This window comes from Thunnus maccoyii, chromosome 19 (assembly GCF_910596095.1).
Source record: "Thunnus maccoyii chromosome 19, fThuMac1.1, whole genome shotgun sequence".
NCBI lineage: Eukaryota > Metazoa > Chordata > Actinopteri > Scombriformes > Scombridae > Thunnus > Thunnus maccoyii.
The window spans coordinates 26,654,200-26,673,275 of NC_056551.1; the positions used below are offsets into that span (position 1 = coordinate 26,654,200).

At 40.5% G+C, this 19,076-nt stretch overlaps 1 protein-coding gene across 1 annotated transcript in view; it reads left to right on the forward strand.

Moving 5' to 3' along the window:
• The window catches only part of adamts6 (ADAM metallopeptidase with thrombospondin type 1 motif, 6), a 65,937-nt gene extending 47,362 nt beyond the window's left edge, over window positions 1-18,575 (forward strand). The window contains exons 17-24 of the mRNA XM_042395833.1: window positions 542-622; window positions 3,808-3,971; window positions 7,028-7,166; window positions 9,034-9,163; window positions 12,363-12,567; window positions 12,644-12,820; window positions 15,938-16,094; window positions 18,384-18,575. Of these exons, the coding sequence (XP_042251767.1) occupies window positions 542-622; window positions 3,808-3,971; window positions 7,028-7,166; window positions 9,034-9,163; window positions 12,363-12,567; window positions 12,644-12,820; window positions 15,938-16,094; window positions 18,384-18,493 (1,163 nt within the window). The 3' untranslated portion in view covers window positions 18,494-18,575. The remainder of the gene's footprint in view (window positions 1-541; window positions 623-3,807; window positions 3,972-7,027; window positions 7,167-9,033; window positions 9,164-12,362; window positions 12,568-12,643; window positions 12,821-15,937; window positions 16,095-18,383) is intronic.
• Window positions 18,576-19,076: the final 501 nt, after the last annotated feature.

Consider the following 19,076-nt stretch of genomic DNA (forward strand, 5'->3'; position numbering starts at 1 on the left):
TCATCGTTTGTCCAAAGGCCAACACATCCCTGAAGCCAGGAAGATAATCTTGTGCCTTTTTTTTTTTTTCGCCTTTGTCACCCACCGACGGAGCATATGTTTTTTAGCCGACTAGAATCATGTATATAGAACAAAAACCTAATGTTTTTTTCCCGTTAATTACATCATGGAGTGAGGAAATCAGGAGTAGAGATAGGGGCTCGGTGTTGGCTGTAGCCTGAGGTCGTCTATAGAGAGCTGGAGAGAGACAGAAAACATATTTCTCCTTCTATGGTATGGCTAGTAAACCATCTAAAAATACTGTGTGTGCATGTGTGTGTGTGACTGTAAAAAAAAAAAAAAAAGGAGGGGATTGTATTGTCCTCCTGTAGGATTGCTTTGTCCTTTTTGGGTGATTTGGAATTTATTATATATATGTTCCTTCCCTACGTAATATGATACTGTATGTAGCTTTCTGTCTTTTCCATGTTGTAAAAAAAAAAACGTCGTCACATTGAGTGGGAGAAACACCACCGTGATGATGCATGTCCTTCTCTTCCAGGCTACATGGAGGTGGTTCAGATCCCAAAAGGCTCGGTTCACATCGAGATCAAAGAAATTGCCATGTCGAAGAATTACATCGGTAAGCCGTGGCCTTGAGATGATCGAGTCACACTCATAATTAGACTAATATACACTTTTGTGAGCTTTATTTTTTTTTAGCTACACTAGCAAGAAGTTCCCTAGAAGTGAAACCTACTAATTTTTAGTGATTGTTTGACTTTTTGTCCAGCGCCACCATGAGGTTTTGTTTATTTTAACAGGTCCTTTTAATTTTAAAGTAATTTCTTGGAAATTTTCTGTGTAATTTGCAAACATTTAACAGTTCATTTTTGGGACATTTTACAGAAAGGGTGGTTCAATTTGGTACAAATTATAAGAAAAAATAGTTAAGTTGGTAAATACATAGTTGTTAATTTGCAAAAAATCTGAATAATTAGAGTCTTAACAAAAAGATGACAGAAAATATTTAGTTTTCATCGTGTAGTTTTGTGTAAAACAATATATTAGCATATCAGTTGTTTCTTAAAAACTCTATGATGAGCTGATTCCCCAAATTCCCATATACTCCCAAATTACATAACCCTTTCAAAGAAATGTTTGAAGAATTAACAGTTACACAGCAGCTACTTATAGGACATTTACATTACACATTACATTATAGAAAGAAAGTAAGGGATCTGTAAAATAAAGTGTTACAGTGTGTTAAAGAAACAACTCGACGTGATAATATATAATTTTACACACAAAACTACACACTGAAAACTATGTATTTTCTGTGTTAAAGAGTTGATAAGAAAGTAATTTATGAAGGATTTTTGCAAATTAAAAACCACATATGAATCCAAATATGAGCGGTTACTTACCAGCTAAACCGATTTAATACTTATTTCTGTTTTTCTTATAATTACAACCCCCTTTCTATAAAATGTCCTAAAAATTAATTGTTAAATACCTGCAAATGACTCACTTTCCAGGAAATTAGAGTAACATTAAAGGAACTGTAAAATAAAGCGTTATCTTGGTTTTTACCATCTGAGAAGTCGTCCGTGGAAACTGTTTGGAAAAAGGCGGGCACTTTCAAAAAATACTTGGCAGGTGATTGGATGAACCATCTGTCCACCACCGTCTTACCTCGCAAGGCAGCTGGATTCACGAGATCACGAGAGAATCCTCATAGGACACCGATTGGTCTGAACCACCGGAGGTTCGGACACCAGCGTATAACTTGAAGCCTCACAAGACGGACTTGCAACTAAAGGTTTTTACTGCAATATCTCACCAACTGTTGGATGGATTGCAGTGACGCTTTTTACAGACATTTGTTGTCCCCAGAGGATAAATCCTAATGACTTTGGTCATCACTTGACTTTCCATCTAGCACCAAAAGCAGGAGAATGTGTGACTTATCCAGAGAAATATCTCAACATCTACCAAATGTATTGGCACACAACACACTCGTGGTTCTCAGAAGATGAATCCTAATGACTTTCATCTAGCACCACCATGAGGTTGACATTTGTGGTTTTAAGTGAAATGTCTGAAATGCTGCCATGGAATTCAGTTTCCCCTCAGATTGAAGTGTAATATAACTTAACTTAATCCCTTAAGTTTTCATTTAGTGTCAACAACATCAGGCCAGAATTTCACTTTGTCCAATTTGTCCAATACTTTGGTTTATGACCAAATACTTACAAAACTAATGACACTCCCATCAGGCTAATGAGCAAATATTAGTCTGCTAACATGCTAAACTAAGATGGTGAACATTGTAAACATCAAACCTGCTACACATCAGCATGTTAGCATTGTCATTGCTGACATTTGCATTGAGCTCAGAAGCCCCTCTGTGCCTCACAGAGCTGCTGGCATGGCTGGAGTCTCTTGTGGAGACTTGTTTTCTTATCAGTCCATCAAAATTCACCACAGTGTGATGAATTGGCAATTTGAAACATTAAGCTGTTTCATATTATCTGTTCTGTTCTGTGTCAACCACATTTCCAGGGATTTCCTTGTGTCTTTGTCAAGAGCAAATTAGAATATGCCTTTTGTTTTATCTCCTGTTGCTTAATGTGAAGCTATAAAACAGCGTCTGTGAAAAAAAAAAAAACAAACAGAACAAAAAGACGTACTTGAATCTTTGCACGTGTTTTGGCCATCTTGGCACCAGACTCATCCGCTCCGTTCCAGACTAAACAAAAACTATTTGCAAGTTGCACTGGCAGCATCAGAACCAAAACAATCAAACAACGGGATTCAATTAAGCCCATTCTGTGTCTTTTCATTAACAAGAGAAAGACATGTGACAGCGTGTTGAATTTATAGCGGATGGTGTTGATGGAGGGCTTAAGTTACACTTTGAACCAGAGAGCTGCGTCAGATTTATAGGGCCGTGGTGACAGCTGCCTGGTCCACCAGGATTATGGGGGATATGATGTCTATATATCAAAGTTTAAAGAGTGCAATTTCGGCTATTGTGTGGACCTGATTTCCCTTCCAAGCAATTTGTAACTTTGTTATGAATTTCATGTGTGACCCCGGCGATAAAGACAATATTTTTCTTTTGTAGCATTGTCTGAGTCTTTGCTATTTAGGTCAGCAAAGTTTGCATTTTTTTAATGTTTTATTAAAGCAAAAAAACCAAGTGAGACTGGAATACTTGTATTCGTAAGACGTATAAACACACAGTTCAAAATAACAAGATCACAATGCTCACAATCAGTGCCAGATGTGCTGAGAATGAATTTATGGAGAAGGGGGATTGTCTTATGTTAAAGAGGAGTAAACTATTGTTCATCTAATCTGCGTAAATGCTGCAGAGGGGAATCTGCAGGCGCGGGCCAGAGAGACAGAATAGCGAGCGGTTGGATCGTTTCTCCTCAATTTGGCCTCATTTCAGCGCAGAGAAAGTGGATATTTTCAGATCTGTTGTGCTTGGAGACCAACTTTTGTTTTGACAACCAGACAGAATGGTATTCATGAGATTCGTCCAGGCTTTCACCTGAAGTGTGTTTTCTTTCTCTTCCTAAATTAGACGTATGTACGTGTCGCTGCACGTGAATGTCCTCATCCGCAGAGTGTGTGTGTGTGCACAGGCACGTGTGTGTGTCTGTCGAGGGATAGAGAGTTGTCAGCGATGATGAAGATGAACAACGGCAGTGACATCACAGCAAATGATTGTCTCCACCTGTTGCCTCGGCTACCGTTCCTGTCTGCTTTTGATTTCAGCTTTCTCAAAGTGTTTCGTCTTTTTCTGTTGTTACTCAGCTTTGAAATCTGAAGGGGATGATTATTACATCAACGGAGCGTGGACCATCGACTGGCCCAGGAAGTTTGACATCGCAGGCACGGCCTTCCACTACAAGAGACCCTCCGATGAACCGGAGTCTTTAGAGGCCCTAGGAGCTACCACTGAAAACCTGGTTGTCATGGTAACACAACACTTCTGCTTTTACTGTAATTTATCCAAGAGTCTCCTGCATCATTTAATGATAATATAGGTTCATGTTGTTAAGGGCCGCGACTAATTATTATTGTCATTATCGATTAATCTACCAATTATTTTCTTTTAATTAATAGTTTAAGTAACTTCCCAGAGCAACATAGTGTCATCTTAAAATGTCTTGTTTTGTCAGACCAACAGTCCAAAACTCAAAGATGTTCAGTTCACCATCACAGCACACTAAGAAAACCAGAAAATATCAACATTACGAGGCTGGAACCAGTGAATTTTTGCCATTTTTGCTTTAAAAATTACTTAAACCATGAATCAATGATCAAAATAGCTGTTAATCTTCTATCGATGCACTTTGTTTCTAAGGCCCCGATCAGACAGAGCACTTTTTAGCAGCCTGAGGCGGCTTTTTGTAATTGTTTTCAATGAGAGTGAAGCTTTTTGCTTTTGCGTTGTTGAGTGCTTCGTGTTTTTCTGCTCTATGCGTGTTGCGTTTTTGCCTCGAGTTGAAAAAACTTCAACTCAGAGTGGAAAAGCGCTCCGACGTCATTAGCCTTGTGCGGTGGTGATGACAACAAGCGGAGATAACAGTCACGGAGGACAAACTAGTGGTGGCTGTTGCAGGATACCTGGAGCTATATGACTTCACTAGCCGTAGTTACTGTGATCGGAACAGAAAACAACAGGCCTGGAATGAGTTTACTTCACAGCAAAGTAACAGTTAGGCTAAGGACAGGTGATTCAGTTGTTGCCTAGCAAGAACAACAAGAAAAAAAAATGAAGCAGCAAGCTGCTCTTTTTATAAATTGCAGGCTTCAACAAAAAAGGGCGCCTCACGTTTTGCAACCGGTGAAAAGCGCTCTGCCTGATCGGGGTCTAAGAAATCATCTCTTTCTCTGTCGTTTTGGTACAGAGGTGATACACATGAGACTTTTCTGCTGTTGCTATGGAGAAGAAACTATTTAGAAGCATGAATCAGAGCTTTAGCAATTTCTCTACCACTTTAAGACCTGCAACTTATTGCATTATCAGTGGTTAATAAATCATTTGTTAATGCTTCATAGATCAGATATTATATTATTAAGAGCAATGGTTGAGTTGCCAGGTTGTGAAAAACCCATTTGATGGTATTTCCATTTGGTAATAATGCAGCTATAAATGTTTATAATGTATTAATAAATACTTGAGGAAGCCATAAAGTTTGTAGTCAGAAGAATGTTGTAGAATGTGAATTAGTTGTTAATAAAATGGATTTTGGTTCAGACGTTCTGCAGCTTTGCAGAAGATCAGAGGTCAAACGGGCCATTGGAGGGTCATCATGACCAGTTTAAGAGCTAAAAAAGCAAAAGCAAATGTCTTACTGGAAACACACATTTCTCAGTGTCTCAGTAGTTATTATTGATTTATAACTAATCTATAAAGCGTTAATAAATGTTTTTCACCATTAACAAACCCATTATTTCCAATTTATACACACTTTACGAAGGGTAACGTATTAGAGAGCACTAACTGAAAACGACTGTAGTTGGTAACAAACCACTTGATTATAATTGCAGAACTGATCAAAAATGGACCTAGAATTTTAAAAGTAAATGACTTAAACAGTTAAACGTCTCTACAAAGTGTAATCTGTATCCTCAACTCACCATTTTCAAGGCACATGCAGTAACAGAAAAACATCAATAACTGAATGTTTCTTACCGAAATGCTCCTTGGGAGTTGTACTTCTTGTACTTTTGTCTTGTACTTTTGACTTTTTTTTTTTTTTTTTTTTTTTTTTTTTAAATGAAAGAACCAGATATTTTCTAAAGCAGATGTTCTTCTTTTGTACTGATGATTCAACCAGGGGAGTTTCATGTCCGTCCACCTAATGTTGTCGATACAAGATATAAACAGGACACTTCCGGACACTTGAAATAACTGGCTGGTCCTGTCCTCTTAAACTCAACATCTGGCTGCAAACCTTAGGTGACCCTCAGCCAGTGGTTTGAGCTATTTATATGCGGATGATAAAAAAAAAAAAAAACTTTTTTGGCAGAGTGCAAACACAGTGTCACTGAGAGTCTGTGCTTGCATGTTTTGTGCGTTAGTGTGAATGCACTTAGATTTCTTTTTAATGGGTTTCATGACAATTTTCTTTGTGCGTGTGTGTGTGTGTGTGTGTGTGTGTGGCTGTCCATGGTTGTGTGCTGATGTGAGGCAACTGAGCATTTTCTTGTAGTAATACTCTGTGGTTTCTGCCTCGACATGAATGCTTAAAATACCAGACCACACAGCACCACTGGAATAGACAAGCAACTGGCCACTCGACCACTAGCCATTTCTTTGTGGCTTGCAAAGCTGTGGCTGACTCCCTCGGTCTCTGCATCCAGCAGACTAATATAAACCCTCCAGGGCCTCACTGATCCAGACGGTTCAAACTGCATTTAAAGCTGCCATAATCAATATTTTTATATAAACAAAGGATCAAATGAATACAGTATGTGTCATGTAAGAATTATCACCCAACTCTGCGGCGCTATGGAGCGTTTTAGCATCTTTTTGGTTTGGTTTCATGGCCCGCAACTTTACTGTTTTAGTTCACTCGCTCTCACTCTCTTAAAAGCTACAGTACGCCATCTGCTCATCAACAAACTGCAGACAGACACAGTTAGCATCTAGCTGCTGAACGTTGTGAAGTATTTTGTAGCTAAAAAGCCAAATATTTTCCTTGGGAGTTGGTGGATACCAAAAATGGAGCTAAAAGCAGAGAGAATGTTGGACTTGGATGCGTTAAATGAACATTAACATGATTCCACATGAATCTAATTTTGCTCCATGTCCGATTTATGTGTAAATAAGCTGCTATTTGTTTGTCATAACAACTTTGTAAGCATATTTTAAGCATAATACCGGTTTAAGAGCAAGAATCAACTCTTAGGTTTGTTTTTATACTGAACTCAGAAATGCTACTTAAATTAGCTTCAGCTGCTGGCTAACTGTAATATTTCCCTTTTTCCTGTCCCCGCCTGTTGTTTGCTGCTGCCTCTGCAGGTCCTCCTTCAGGAACAGAACTTGGGAATACGCTACAAGTTCAACGTGCCTATCCAGCGCACAGGAAGCGGCGACAACGAGGTGGGCTTCTCCTGGCACCACCTGCCCTGGTCTGAATGCTCGGCTACCTGCGCTGGAGGTAAGTCCTCTGGAGGAATCTTTAAACTACAATTTTAGCACCGCTGTCAGTCGGGGTTGGGGGTTGGTCACAGATATACGGCTGCAGCTTTCCCAATGTGAAACCAGTGTGGAAGAGCGTCAGGGTGTTCTTTGACTTCAGTTTAACTTCTGACACAAAGGTTAAAATGTTTATGCAGGTGTGTTTTTTCTACTTGGGAAAATATGTCAAAAACTAAACCTCTGTCAGGTGTCGAGGGCCAAATATAGAAACACTCCTATATCAGCATTTTTGCTCTGGTTACATAGTTTTAAATCAACTTTATTTTAAGCGTTGGGTTAGCTGCCTGTCACATGACATACAGTATGTCTTTTATTTTCTCTGTAAACACTGAGTTTCCAAAAAAAAAAAAAAAAAAATCTGAATTTCACATTCTTATTATTAAAGTTTATTTTTCTATGAGAGAAGAATATTGTCTTCTCTGCTGTCGACCTTCTCCTGTGTTACGGTGGCCAGTTGCCTTTTGAAAAAGAGCACTCCAAGCATTTTGGTATTGAATACCATAACACGCTGTGGGTGTTTAAATTCTTTTTGAATATTTCTAACCTTCTCAAATATTTAATGTCTCGTATCTTGTGTGTGTGTGTCATTCAGTAAATCTTCCCCAACCAATAATTCCACAAATGCTGAAGAGCAGTGTGCAGAAACCCAGTATCATAATTTGCAATGGGTTTCCAAAATCATTACTTTATAGCTGGAGATTCAGCCTCTAATAAATTCAATATGTATATTTTCCATATTTTAGCCGGAGTAATGAATATGGTGTAATTTCTGTGAATGAGCTGCTCTGCATAGCTTCTGGTTTACCAGCGTTGCACACAGATACGACCACTCTTCCAGAGCGCTTGTCCTACAAAGTCAAACATTCAAAATCTGAAACCGCAGTGAAATGTTGACCATGGCCTCAAGAATGACTAAACCAAACCTTTTAGCCCAAAAGCAATGGGTTTCATGTAACAATAAATAGTGTTTCTTCCCAGTTGTCAAGCGCGGCCTGGACGGGTTTGTAATATTTTGTAAAAGCATGACTGAATAAGCATGTGGGTTTTTCTGAGGAAGGATTTCCAAGTCCAGAGCAGGAGTTTGCTGCTATGCCTTCAGACGGGGAAACACACATGGCCTTCCAGTGTCGTAAACATGCCGTCGCATTGTTGATCCAAATGATCTAATTTGTGTCTACTGTGTGCCTCGGACCACACGGAGCTTTAAATCCGAAAAATGTTACTTAATCATTCACCCATTCGATATAGCTAGCTCAGCTAATCATGAAGTGTTGTTTAATATATCACTACAGCAATAAAATCCCATGAAAAACACCTTTTGACAACCTTACAACTGAAACTCTTTAACCCCATGGTTCGCACTATTCCTCCAAACTGTATTTCACTCTCAGCACAGATGGGTAGATTTTCTATACTTCACGCATATACACACACACATCCATATCTCATTACATCTGCCAGACAAGTCTGCTGCGGGATACGTCCCACGAGGGTCCAAACAGACCCTTTCTGAGTTGGTATGGTACACACGCACACGCGCACACACACACAGTAGGAGGTGTGACACCGATACGGTAGCCCTCACTCTCTCCATTAGAAGCCAAAGTAAAGAGCGCTCTGCTCTGTAAAAGTGATTTGCCAAGATATCCTGCAAAGAATCAGGAATTTACATGTCTGGATTTACTACAGACTGAAAGCGATACCATCTCCGCTTAAACACAGCACTCGACACGGCGGCCGGACTCCATGTTTCTGAAGGGGATTCATGTGCGAGATCAGCTGCGCCCTGCGATGCCTTATTGATCACCCCCTTTTTTCCACTACAGGTTCCCAGAAGCAGGAGGTGGTGTGTAAGAGGCTAGATGACAACTCGGTGGTCCAGAACAGCTACTGCGACCCAGACGGAAAACCTCCAGAGAACCAGAGAGACTGCAACACTGAGCCATGTCCTCCAGAGTACGTAACACTCAGGCTCCATTATTCATTTGATCAGTTGATAGAGGAAATGCCAATCACAGGTTCCCAGAGCCCAAGGTGATGTTTTCAGATCGCTTGTTTTGTCCGACCAACAGTCCAAAACTCAAATATATATATTTTACAATGATACAAAACAGAGAGGTGCAGAAAATAACTTTTACTACAAACTTTGAAGTTTGGCTATTAGCTTGATAAATGCACTAAATGATTAATCGGTTAAAGTTGTTCCTGACACTAAGTCCTGCTCTTTAGCTTAATTTAGTTTGCTTTGTTTAGCTTGTTTTTGTCAAAGAAAGTTTAAAAAAATGTTGAGAGTGTTTACCTTCATCTTAAACCTGCATTAACTGATATTTTTGGACACGTGTTTGCAGCAGAAACAAGCTGTAAACACAACACACAGTGATATTATTACTGTTTAAATTGATAAGCAAACTTGTTAGAAAGCAGAGCAACATTATCAATCATTTGGAGCCATATTTTTGGCCACCTGATGAATTAAAATCTGATATTTGCTCTTCTTTTAGCTCTGTTTTGGTCTCCAACTCCTGAGGGAATTGCTTGGCTCTTTAGTTGCTAAATACTCAACTGTGCTCACCTGCTAGTTGCTAACTTGCTGTTTGGTGCTGAGCAGGTGGACTAGAAAGTTTTTAGTGTTTTTTTTTCCCTGAAAACAGCGGCCGGCTGTGTGTGCGCTACGCTGGTGAACCAAAACAGTAAAGTCGGGGTCATAAAACCAAAACAATTAGCCGAAAGCCACTAAAACGCTCCTGAGAGCAGAGGTGAACTGCAGAGTCAGTTGATAATTCTCTGTGGGTTCGTCACTACGAGCAACACCTTTCACATAACACAAAGTCATCTGATCCACTGTTAATATAAAAATCTTGAGTATAGCAGCTTTAATTTAATGCTTTTAAAATAAAAACCTTCCATAAAAATGAAACCGACTCATATTAATTCGGTTTCAGTGAGCCCTAGTTGTAAAATGTGTTTGGAAGAAAATAATAAAATAAAATGGCAGTGATTTATAACTTCATATGTTAACTATTTTCAGGGGTTGCCTCGTGCCAAAAATAAGAGCCTTGAAAATGACCACCTGTGTTTGATTGTTTTGGCTTCTTTGCCGATCCTCGAGGGGTAATATACACGTATACAGGTGGAATACGAACTTGTGTTTGGTGGCCAAATGTCCGTAAACTCTATGCTGTAGCTGGAAGCATCCCCAGACTCTCCAATCATGTCTGGAAAAAGAGGGATTAAATGAATCGGGTTAATTAGTTTCAGACTATTTGACAATTATTTGCATGTGAGAGAGTGTGTTGGTGTGTTTCAGCCAAAAAAACTGATAATATCATAAATCTACTGTATAAGTGGCCATTTGTTTTCATACATTCACACTACAGCCTTAGGTTATTTATTTTCACATCTGTATTCAGTGGATTGCAGACTTGTGGTATCTCATTTATTAGTCATCTCATTATTAGTACTTGAGGCTTGTTGCAGTGCATGCGTGTGTTTTGAGTTACAGCGCTGCACATGACGTTTGTGTCTGTTAGGAGGGCAAACGCGCCTTCTGCAGCCTCAGGAGAGGCCGACTTAAGGAGACCATGTAAACACAATTGTTTTAGAATAGCCAGGGTTTTATGGGCTCGAGTAATGAAAGCTAACACAGATGTTTGAACACGTCGTTAATTCTGTATACATTCCTTCAGATGATGTAATATCTCACAGGCTGGATGTGTTTGGAGGGCTGTTGTCTGGGCAGTTTTATGATATTAATTCTTCAATCCGTAGACAGAAGGGTTGAACAGTCGACGGTCTAATTTTCTGGAGGTCATAAACTCAAATGGCCCGGCATGGCACGGCACAGCACTGGACACTAACACACATTTAACAACACGGCGGTTAACGTCTGCTATGTCAAAAGAGTTTATCTGCATCATTCATATTTTAATGAATCTTAAAATGGTTTGAGTGTCGGTATTATTTCCACATTTTTGTTTACATAGATAAGTTTGGATGTTACTTTAGCAACGCTAAAATAGTTGTAGACAACGTTTTAATGCTATTAAGGAAATAGTTTGACACTTTGGGAAATAAGCATATTTGCTTCCTTCCAGAAAATTTGGTAAAAAGATTGATATCAATCTTATATCTGTACGCCAAGTATGAAGTCTGAAGCCAGGAGGCGATTAGCCTAGTTTACACTAGATAGCCTAGCCTAGCCAACAAACACACAAGTTACCCCATATAACTCACTATAAAACCACAAACTGCCGTTTTTACATTACAGTTTGTGTACATATCAAACTAATAGAGATAAAATGTGTTGATTAGTGAGATTTAGGGGAACTGTTTGGCGGATTTCTAAACTTTGAACCAGGCTAGCTGTTTCCTCCTGCTTCCAGTTAAGTTAAGCTAACCGTCTCTTGACTCCAGCTCTGTACTTACTGCACAGACATGACAGTGGTATTGTTCTTCTCATGTAACTTTTGCAAAGAAAACAAATAGATGTTTTGAGAGTTTGCTTTCTAATGTATATTTATCTTTTTATGTTCTATTGGATACCTTAGGAAACTTGCTTGATATGAATTATTGCTGAGGAAAGCAATATTTAGTTTTTATGAGCATTGTTTTGTTTAGTTTTTTTTATATGTGTGCGTGTGTCTGCTGTTCTTTTTAAGGGGTGATGGGTGTATTTAAAATTTTGAAAAAAGAAAGAAGAAAAAAGAAAGTTGTGGCCAAGTTAACATGCTAGGAGGCTGCCGAGGCAAAAACTGGAATGATAAAGGTTTTAAAACTAGATTTTGACACAGTGCCCTGCTATGAAATAGGCCTCAAGATTAATACAGGACTCACTTTTTCACCTTCTCAAGACTCTTTTCATTTCAGTTTATATTGTGCTTTAGTGGTGCATATTCCCAAACAAATGTGCAATTAATGAAATAACCACAAACCAATTGACACAAAGTGAACTTGGGTGGAGAGTTGCTGCTTTGGCATTTTGGTAATCCTGCCTTGAATGTACAGAACCATAATGTGATTTTACACACTAACAGAGATTACCAGTAGTCTCATAGTAATTAAGTAACCACAGGGAGTAACATCACTGCCAAAAATCACAGAGCTTGCTCATAGCTTTGCTTCTTATGTGCAAAACTGTTTTGTTTCTCTCCTCCAGGTGGTTTATTGGCGACTGGTCGGAGTGCGGTAAGACGTGCGATGGCGGGATCAGGACGAGGACGGTCCTGTGTATCAGGAAGATCGGCCCTGCTGAGGAGGAGACACTGGAGGACACCCACTGTCTGACTCACCGACCTATCGAACGAGAGTCGTGCAACAACCAGTCCTGTCCGCCAAAGTGGGTCACTCTGGACTGGTCGGAGGTAAGACGATATTCTGTTCTTTCTGGCTCTTTGTGCTGTCAAGATCTTCTTCTTACACCTTCTCTTTCCTCTTTAGTGCACACCTAAATGTGGCCCCGGCTTCAAGCACCGCATTGCCTTGTGTAAGAGCAGCGACCTGACCAAGACCTTCCCGCCCGCCCACTGCCCGAGCCACAACAAGCCACCGGTCCGAATCCGCTGCAGTCTAGGACGCTGTCCTCCTCCACGCTGGATCCCTGGCGAATGGGGACAGGTATGACCGCCTCTGCATCACATCACTGCCTGATCTAAGACCTAAAAGGCTATGTTTTTTTTTTTTTAGCTTGGGCACTATTTCAGTGTCCTGGTTAATCTTTTAAAAGGATAGTGTGAATGTTTAAAAGACAAAAGATGCACGGATATATTCCATGTGTTGGTGAATGGTTAATGTAATTTACACCTGGATGACACGCACTGGGTTCTAAGCAGGCCTGTGACGTGTGTGTGTGCGCGAGTCCAAGTGCTCCAACAGGCCTGGAGTGTGTGATCAGTGGCAGTAATATCCCCCCTGGCTGTTTGAAGTTTATCTCTTGCCTCAGACCAGGCCTCTCTATCACTTCCAGGAACACGATTTAGAGGAAGACCGAGGAGTAGCATTCTTGGGCTCACCCTGACATGACTTAGTGCGCTCAGCGAAGCTGTTGAACACTTTACAACACAGCTGACTCATGTTGGTGAGCGCACGCCAAAAAACGTGCGTCAGAGAGAGTTGTATCTACAAAAAGTATGGCTTGTTATTTTGCAGGGTTTGTTAATAATTTAGTGTAAAAGTGGAATTTTAAACAGTGTGCTCTTATGTTTAGAGCACGGTTGTGGTGGTCACTGATGTTCCAGTGGAGGTGATGTCATTGGTTTCAGCTCTGTGTCGTTCAGGTCAGAGGTCAGAGGTCAAGAGTCAGGGAGTCTAGGTCGCAGGCTTCTCCACGTAACGGCCAACATGTGCGTTCACACAAAAAACATCAATAACGTACCTTTACAATTCAATCAGTGCCAATAACGGTCGTAAACAAAGCAGACCTGACTGATAACCTCAGCGTGGTGCATCAAAGAGCCGAGTCGAGGTTAATACCTCGCAGAGCAACAGCTGGAGTCTGCTCTTACACAGCACTTTCTCAGGCGCTGCAGAGGTGTGTGTACAACCCTCTCCCCTCTGTCTCCACCTCTTCTTTCTTTGGCTGTAATTACAAGCTTCGCCCTCGCTGCTCCGATCCCTCGCTGGCCGCCTCTCGAAGCGCCAGAAAGGAGAGATTGTTGCCAGCTACCGAGCGCCTGGTCTCTCAGGGCCAAAAGGTCACCGGTTCAAATCCCACTTAAGTCGCACCATTGACGTACACCATCTGTCATGGCCGGCAGCGAGCCCTAATAAAGACTCTGTAATTAGGAAGGGATGACATGCGGGCTGACTGATCTGAGGCAGCCAGAGAGGATCGTTGAAGGTGACAGAAAGCCTGGTAGGTCTCTCGTCAGCGGGGGCAGCTAGTCGCTGATGTCTGGATTCATATCATAAACCGCTCACACATAGCGATGGCTGACAGGTGTGTTGTTTCTCAGCACTTCCAACGTCGGCTTGAACGCGTTGAGTAATTATAGAAATATCTGTTGGCATCTACTGCAATTGTTTTCGAAGGCTTTCCTTTTTTTTTTTGTCTTCTACAGAAGAGTTTAATAGCCAAAGATACAACTAATCTCAGTTTTTATTACAACTGGCACATTGATAGTCAAAGACATGCAGGTGCACATTTTAGCTTTTTCATGTGTCAACAAATGTTTTCTCCCTTAGCGTTAGGCCATGGTCCGTTGAATATATTAATTTTTCATTGACTTTTTTTGCTTATTCTCTTAAAAAATTAAGCCAATATGGACCATATGCTAACAGATACATCAGACATTTGATATTGCAAACTGTAAAGCCAATTCATTTTGCAGCTAAGATGCAGAAACAGGAAAAGAGCCACACTTGAATGTTGATTTTGGTGATAATGATCAAAAGTAGATACACAAGTGCTCAATATACCTGAATGCAAAGTCCAGAAAACCCTTACAGAAAGCACATTTCAAAAGTTAGAAAGGGTTTTACGGGAAGAAGAAGAAAGAAGGCAATAAAGTACACAGAAGAAGGATGTAAAAACAAATATTTAAGTGTACAACACTCAAGAGGAAAGCTATGAAATCAACAGAAAGCCAAAGAAAACAAATAAGTTTTAAGATGCTTTTTTAAAAGGACTAAGTAGGGGTCACTTTTTTAGCCTGACGTGACCTTCTGAACCCTCTCACATATCTTCTGAATGTCAAGACGAGTCCAAGAACTGCAGTCTGGTCAGCGTCAGTCAAAGAGATGGACTTTCATGTTGGATCTTGAGCTTCTTCTACAATTGATTCCACATCCAGAGCATATGGGCTTGACTGGAGTTGGATGACACTGAGTCTAACTTTGGCCTGTTGGTGTGAAAACATTTGTTGAATGCGTGAAGAAAGAAAATTGGTTTCAAATTAAGGAAACAGTGGATGTAATTTAATATTGCACAAGTCCAATTTACCACATCTAACCAACTAATCACTTGCAGTTTGATAAGTCAAGCACAGGACTCGGATCACGAGTCATAACGCAAGAATTAATGAGTTATTTATTTATTAGATAATGATCAAAACGTCTTAGGTCGACAGACAAGTCCTCATTGCACCTGTGGTCAGCATATTCTGCTGGATGCTTTTGCTGCTTTGCTTCTGGAGTTGCAGCTGTATCAGTTTATTTAATGTTTGTATATAACAGTATGAGCCAGGCTGTAAGAGCATCCATCCAAGAGACACATTTTGGCAGAAGCAAGACCTGATTCAGCCCAGTCTCCTTTCCCGCGTGCGTACTGGTCGCAGCTCAGCTCTGAGTCTGAGAAGAATTAAAGTGGAATTCCTCCGCACAAACAAGAGGAGGCAATTTTCTGTCTGTCTGTTTCTCTTTCTCTCCTTACACATGCACAAAAATGTGCACAAATACCTCGTGAGCTACAGTTGACCTGGATACTCTGCGTTGGGAAACACAGTCACTGACAGGCAGCCAGTTGAATCAGAAAAAAAAAAAAAAAAGGGAAGGTGACCGCGGCTGGCTCTGTCTGCTCGCCTGCCTCTCTGTGCCCCTGATGATTGGTTGATTGGATCAAGTTGTGCCGTGTATGTGCGGGGATTACTCAGAACCGGCTGAGTGCGTGTCTGGTTGCCCAGCACTCAGGGTCAAAGAAGAAAGATGGTCCTCATTCACCTCATTAAGTTAAAGAAACCTCTCTTCTTTGGCTCCCTGTAGAGGCAATAAGTCCTGCTCTGATGTTTTCTCTTACAGTGTTCGGCGCAGTGCGGCCTGGGCCAGCAGATGAGGACGGTGCAGTGTCTGTCCTACACCGGGCAGCCGTCTAACGAGTGCGCAGAGTCCCTCCGACCCACCACCATGCAGCAGTGCGAGAGCAAGTGCGACGCCACCCCCATATCCAACGGCGACGGTAAGACGACCGAACGTGCCCACATCTGAGTCTGCCATCACGTTTTTTAATAGCGTTGGCTCGACCAGCGTGTGTGACGAGTTGTCTGCTCGCAGTTTTCATCATGAAGAGAATGTGTGGTCGACCGGGCAGATGCAGGTTTCTATTTTAAAAAACTGCAAAAGCCTTCAGGATGGTTTATGTGAATACCTATTGTGCTGTACGTGCATAGCTTTCACACAAAAAGGTTATAAACTGTCTCTATCATCATCTTCACTGTTCTACTATGACCTTAACACGCTTGGATGACACACTCCTCTACACTTTGCCAGCTACATTAATCTTTCCAGTGAGGTTGGCTCCTGGTCAAAGCGAAGCAGCTCAACCCTCCATATACACTTACACATGATGGATGGCTATTCAGATGCACAGAGAAGGGCCTTTCGATTAGCCTGAATGGAAAACGTGAGCAGAGTTTACAGGCTGGCTAATGGGATTAGCTGTAGGCTAATTGTTCCTTTACGGACAGCAGTGAGGCAATGTCTCGTTTCATTTGGCTCTGCAGAGGCAGGGGCCGAAGCCTAATAAGGGAAGACACTCTGATCGTGATAAGGCATTTAGAGCACTGGCTGTCCGGCATCCAGCAAGCTGTGTGTGTGTGTGTGTGTGTGTGTGAGTGTGTGCGTGTGCATTGTAGGGATGGCAGACAGCCCAGTTAGTGAATGAGGCCAGGATCTGTCTCAGTCGTAGCCTCTGCGTCCAAGTATAGTTGCAGTTTTATTCTGTGGAGGCCTGAGGGAGATGCACCAGCTTTCATGTGGCATGTCAGCCTCGGTTTGTGCCATTCATGTATTACCGTTACATTCACAGTCACAACGCTAAGCCGTCTCTGAAAATCCCAGAACACTCGACACTTTTCTGAAGGTATTTCCAGAATCCTAAAAGACTCTCCAAACCGAGTGAATGAAAAAAAAATATTCGTCTGCTGCACCATAAAAATAAGATGTTTGACCCATTTCCCAAATTGCAACAGTATTTCATAACCCAGGTAGCAGGAAGTGACAAATGCCTTTGCTCTTCTGGTAAAACACAGCAAAATATGAATATTTTACTTTGTATGCAAATATAAAATATTGGAAAGAAACCAGAGCTGCAATAATTAGTCGATTAATCAATTAGTTGGCTAATCTTCTACAACTATTTTGATATTCGATTCATTAATTTTTGAAGTGAAAATACCAAAAATACAAAATCTAAAGATTCTGGACTTCAAAACAAGCAAATTGAAATTTATAATAGTAAATTGCAGTTTTTAAACCATTTTTTAATCGATTAATCAAGAAAACAATCTGCAGATTGATCAATAATGAAAATAATTGTGAGTCGCAGCCCTAAAAGGAAACATCAGGGTTTTTTTTAAATGCAAAACAACAAAACAGGATAAAAAAACTGTAAACCAGTAATGTGTCAAACCCTACAAAGCAACAACATTAACATTAAAAGATGAAGAATATGCAGCATCTCAGTTGGGTTGATTGTATTTATGTACATCCGAACGTACAGTAGACATCCCATAAACTTCAAACAGGTGATTCAATTAAAGAATATAACAAAGAAAGATGAAGGTTGGCTCATCATCTGCAGCTCCATTAGATGCAGTTTATCAATAAACTGCATCTAATGGAGCTGCAACGAGCCAACCTTCATCATCTTTTTTATGTATTTATGTAGAGACATTTGTTTATAGTGATGAGGTTTTGGGTCGCCGCCATACCCTAAAGACTGAGCTGTTGATTAAAGGCCAACAGCTGTCAGCTTTAGTATGATGCTTTTGTATAATACAAAGGTTTAGTATGATGATAATATATTTAATATTTAGAGATCTTTTCATTTTGGTTCACGTTAGAGACATACTGTATATCATTTCTGGCTACCATCTTTGTTTGGATTGGGAAATAGAGGCGTAACTTTGGAAACGGTTTAAATTTTTTTTTTTTTTATCGTGCATTAGACTGAATATTTTTACATCTAGATGATTAGAGGAGTCTGGAAATACCTTCAGAACAGCGTGAAGTGTTGTTAAACGACCTTCTGGCTTTTTTCAGAGATTGCCAGGTAATTATTGTTTTTTTTTGTTTTTTTTTGGAAAATCAGTTGCTTAGTGTTGTGACTCAAAAGGAGAGTCATACTCATGAAAAAAAAAACCCATAAAACATTAAGAAGTTATTCAGGAATCTTATTTAAAATGTATTAAAATTCTTTATTTCAGAACATCTGTCTCTAACCCGGCTCCTTTCTTTCTCTTTCCAGAATGCAAAGATGTAAACAAAGTGGCTTACTGCCCGCTGGTACTGAAGTTCAAGTTCTGCAGCCGTGCGTACTTCAGACAGATGTGCTGCAAGACTTGCCAGGGGCACTGACCCTTGGAGCACAAGAGCGAAACGAAGCGAGAGAGAGAAAGAGAGAGAGAGAGAGAGAGAGAGAGAGAGAGAGAGAGAGAGAGAGAGAACAAAAGGCAAGAAAGATGGAGGGAGGCTGATACGGCACTGAAAAGGGAGAGGAGAAGAAGAAGAAGAAGAAGAAAAAAAAAAAAGACTGAAAAAACTTAACTCTGGACCAGTGGAAGAAAGGGGATCTGCGCTGGCGAAAAGAGCGGGAGAGAAGAAAGGATTTCCCTGTTTATCACACCTGATCCTCCTGCCCTCCATCATGGTGGAATCCAAACCACTGCTCAGCCCATAACGCTGACACAAACTTTTCATTTTTTTTTGTTTTTTTTTTTGTTTTTTTTTTTAATTTTCACTTCTGTGAAGTGGAACTTGGAAGATTATTTGTTGGTGATGTTATTTTTATTATAATAATAATTATTGATATCATTGTTAGTCTTCCTCCGTTGTTTTTGTTGTTTTATGAATCCAAAGTGCTGGACACATCGCTCACAGAGGATGTACCCCGGAGATGGACAGACGGAGGGGGAGGACTCCTCACTACGAGAGGGGGGAT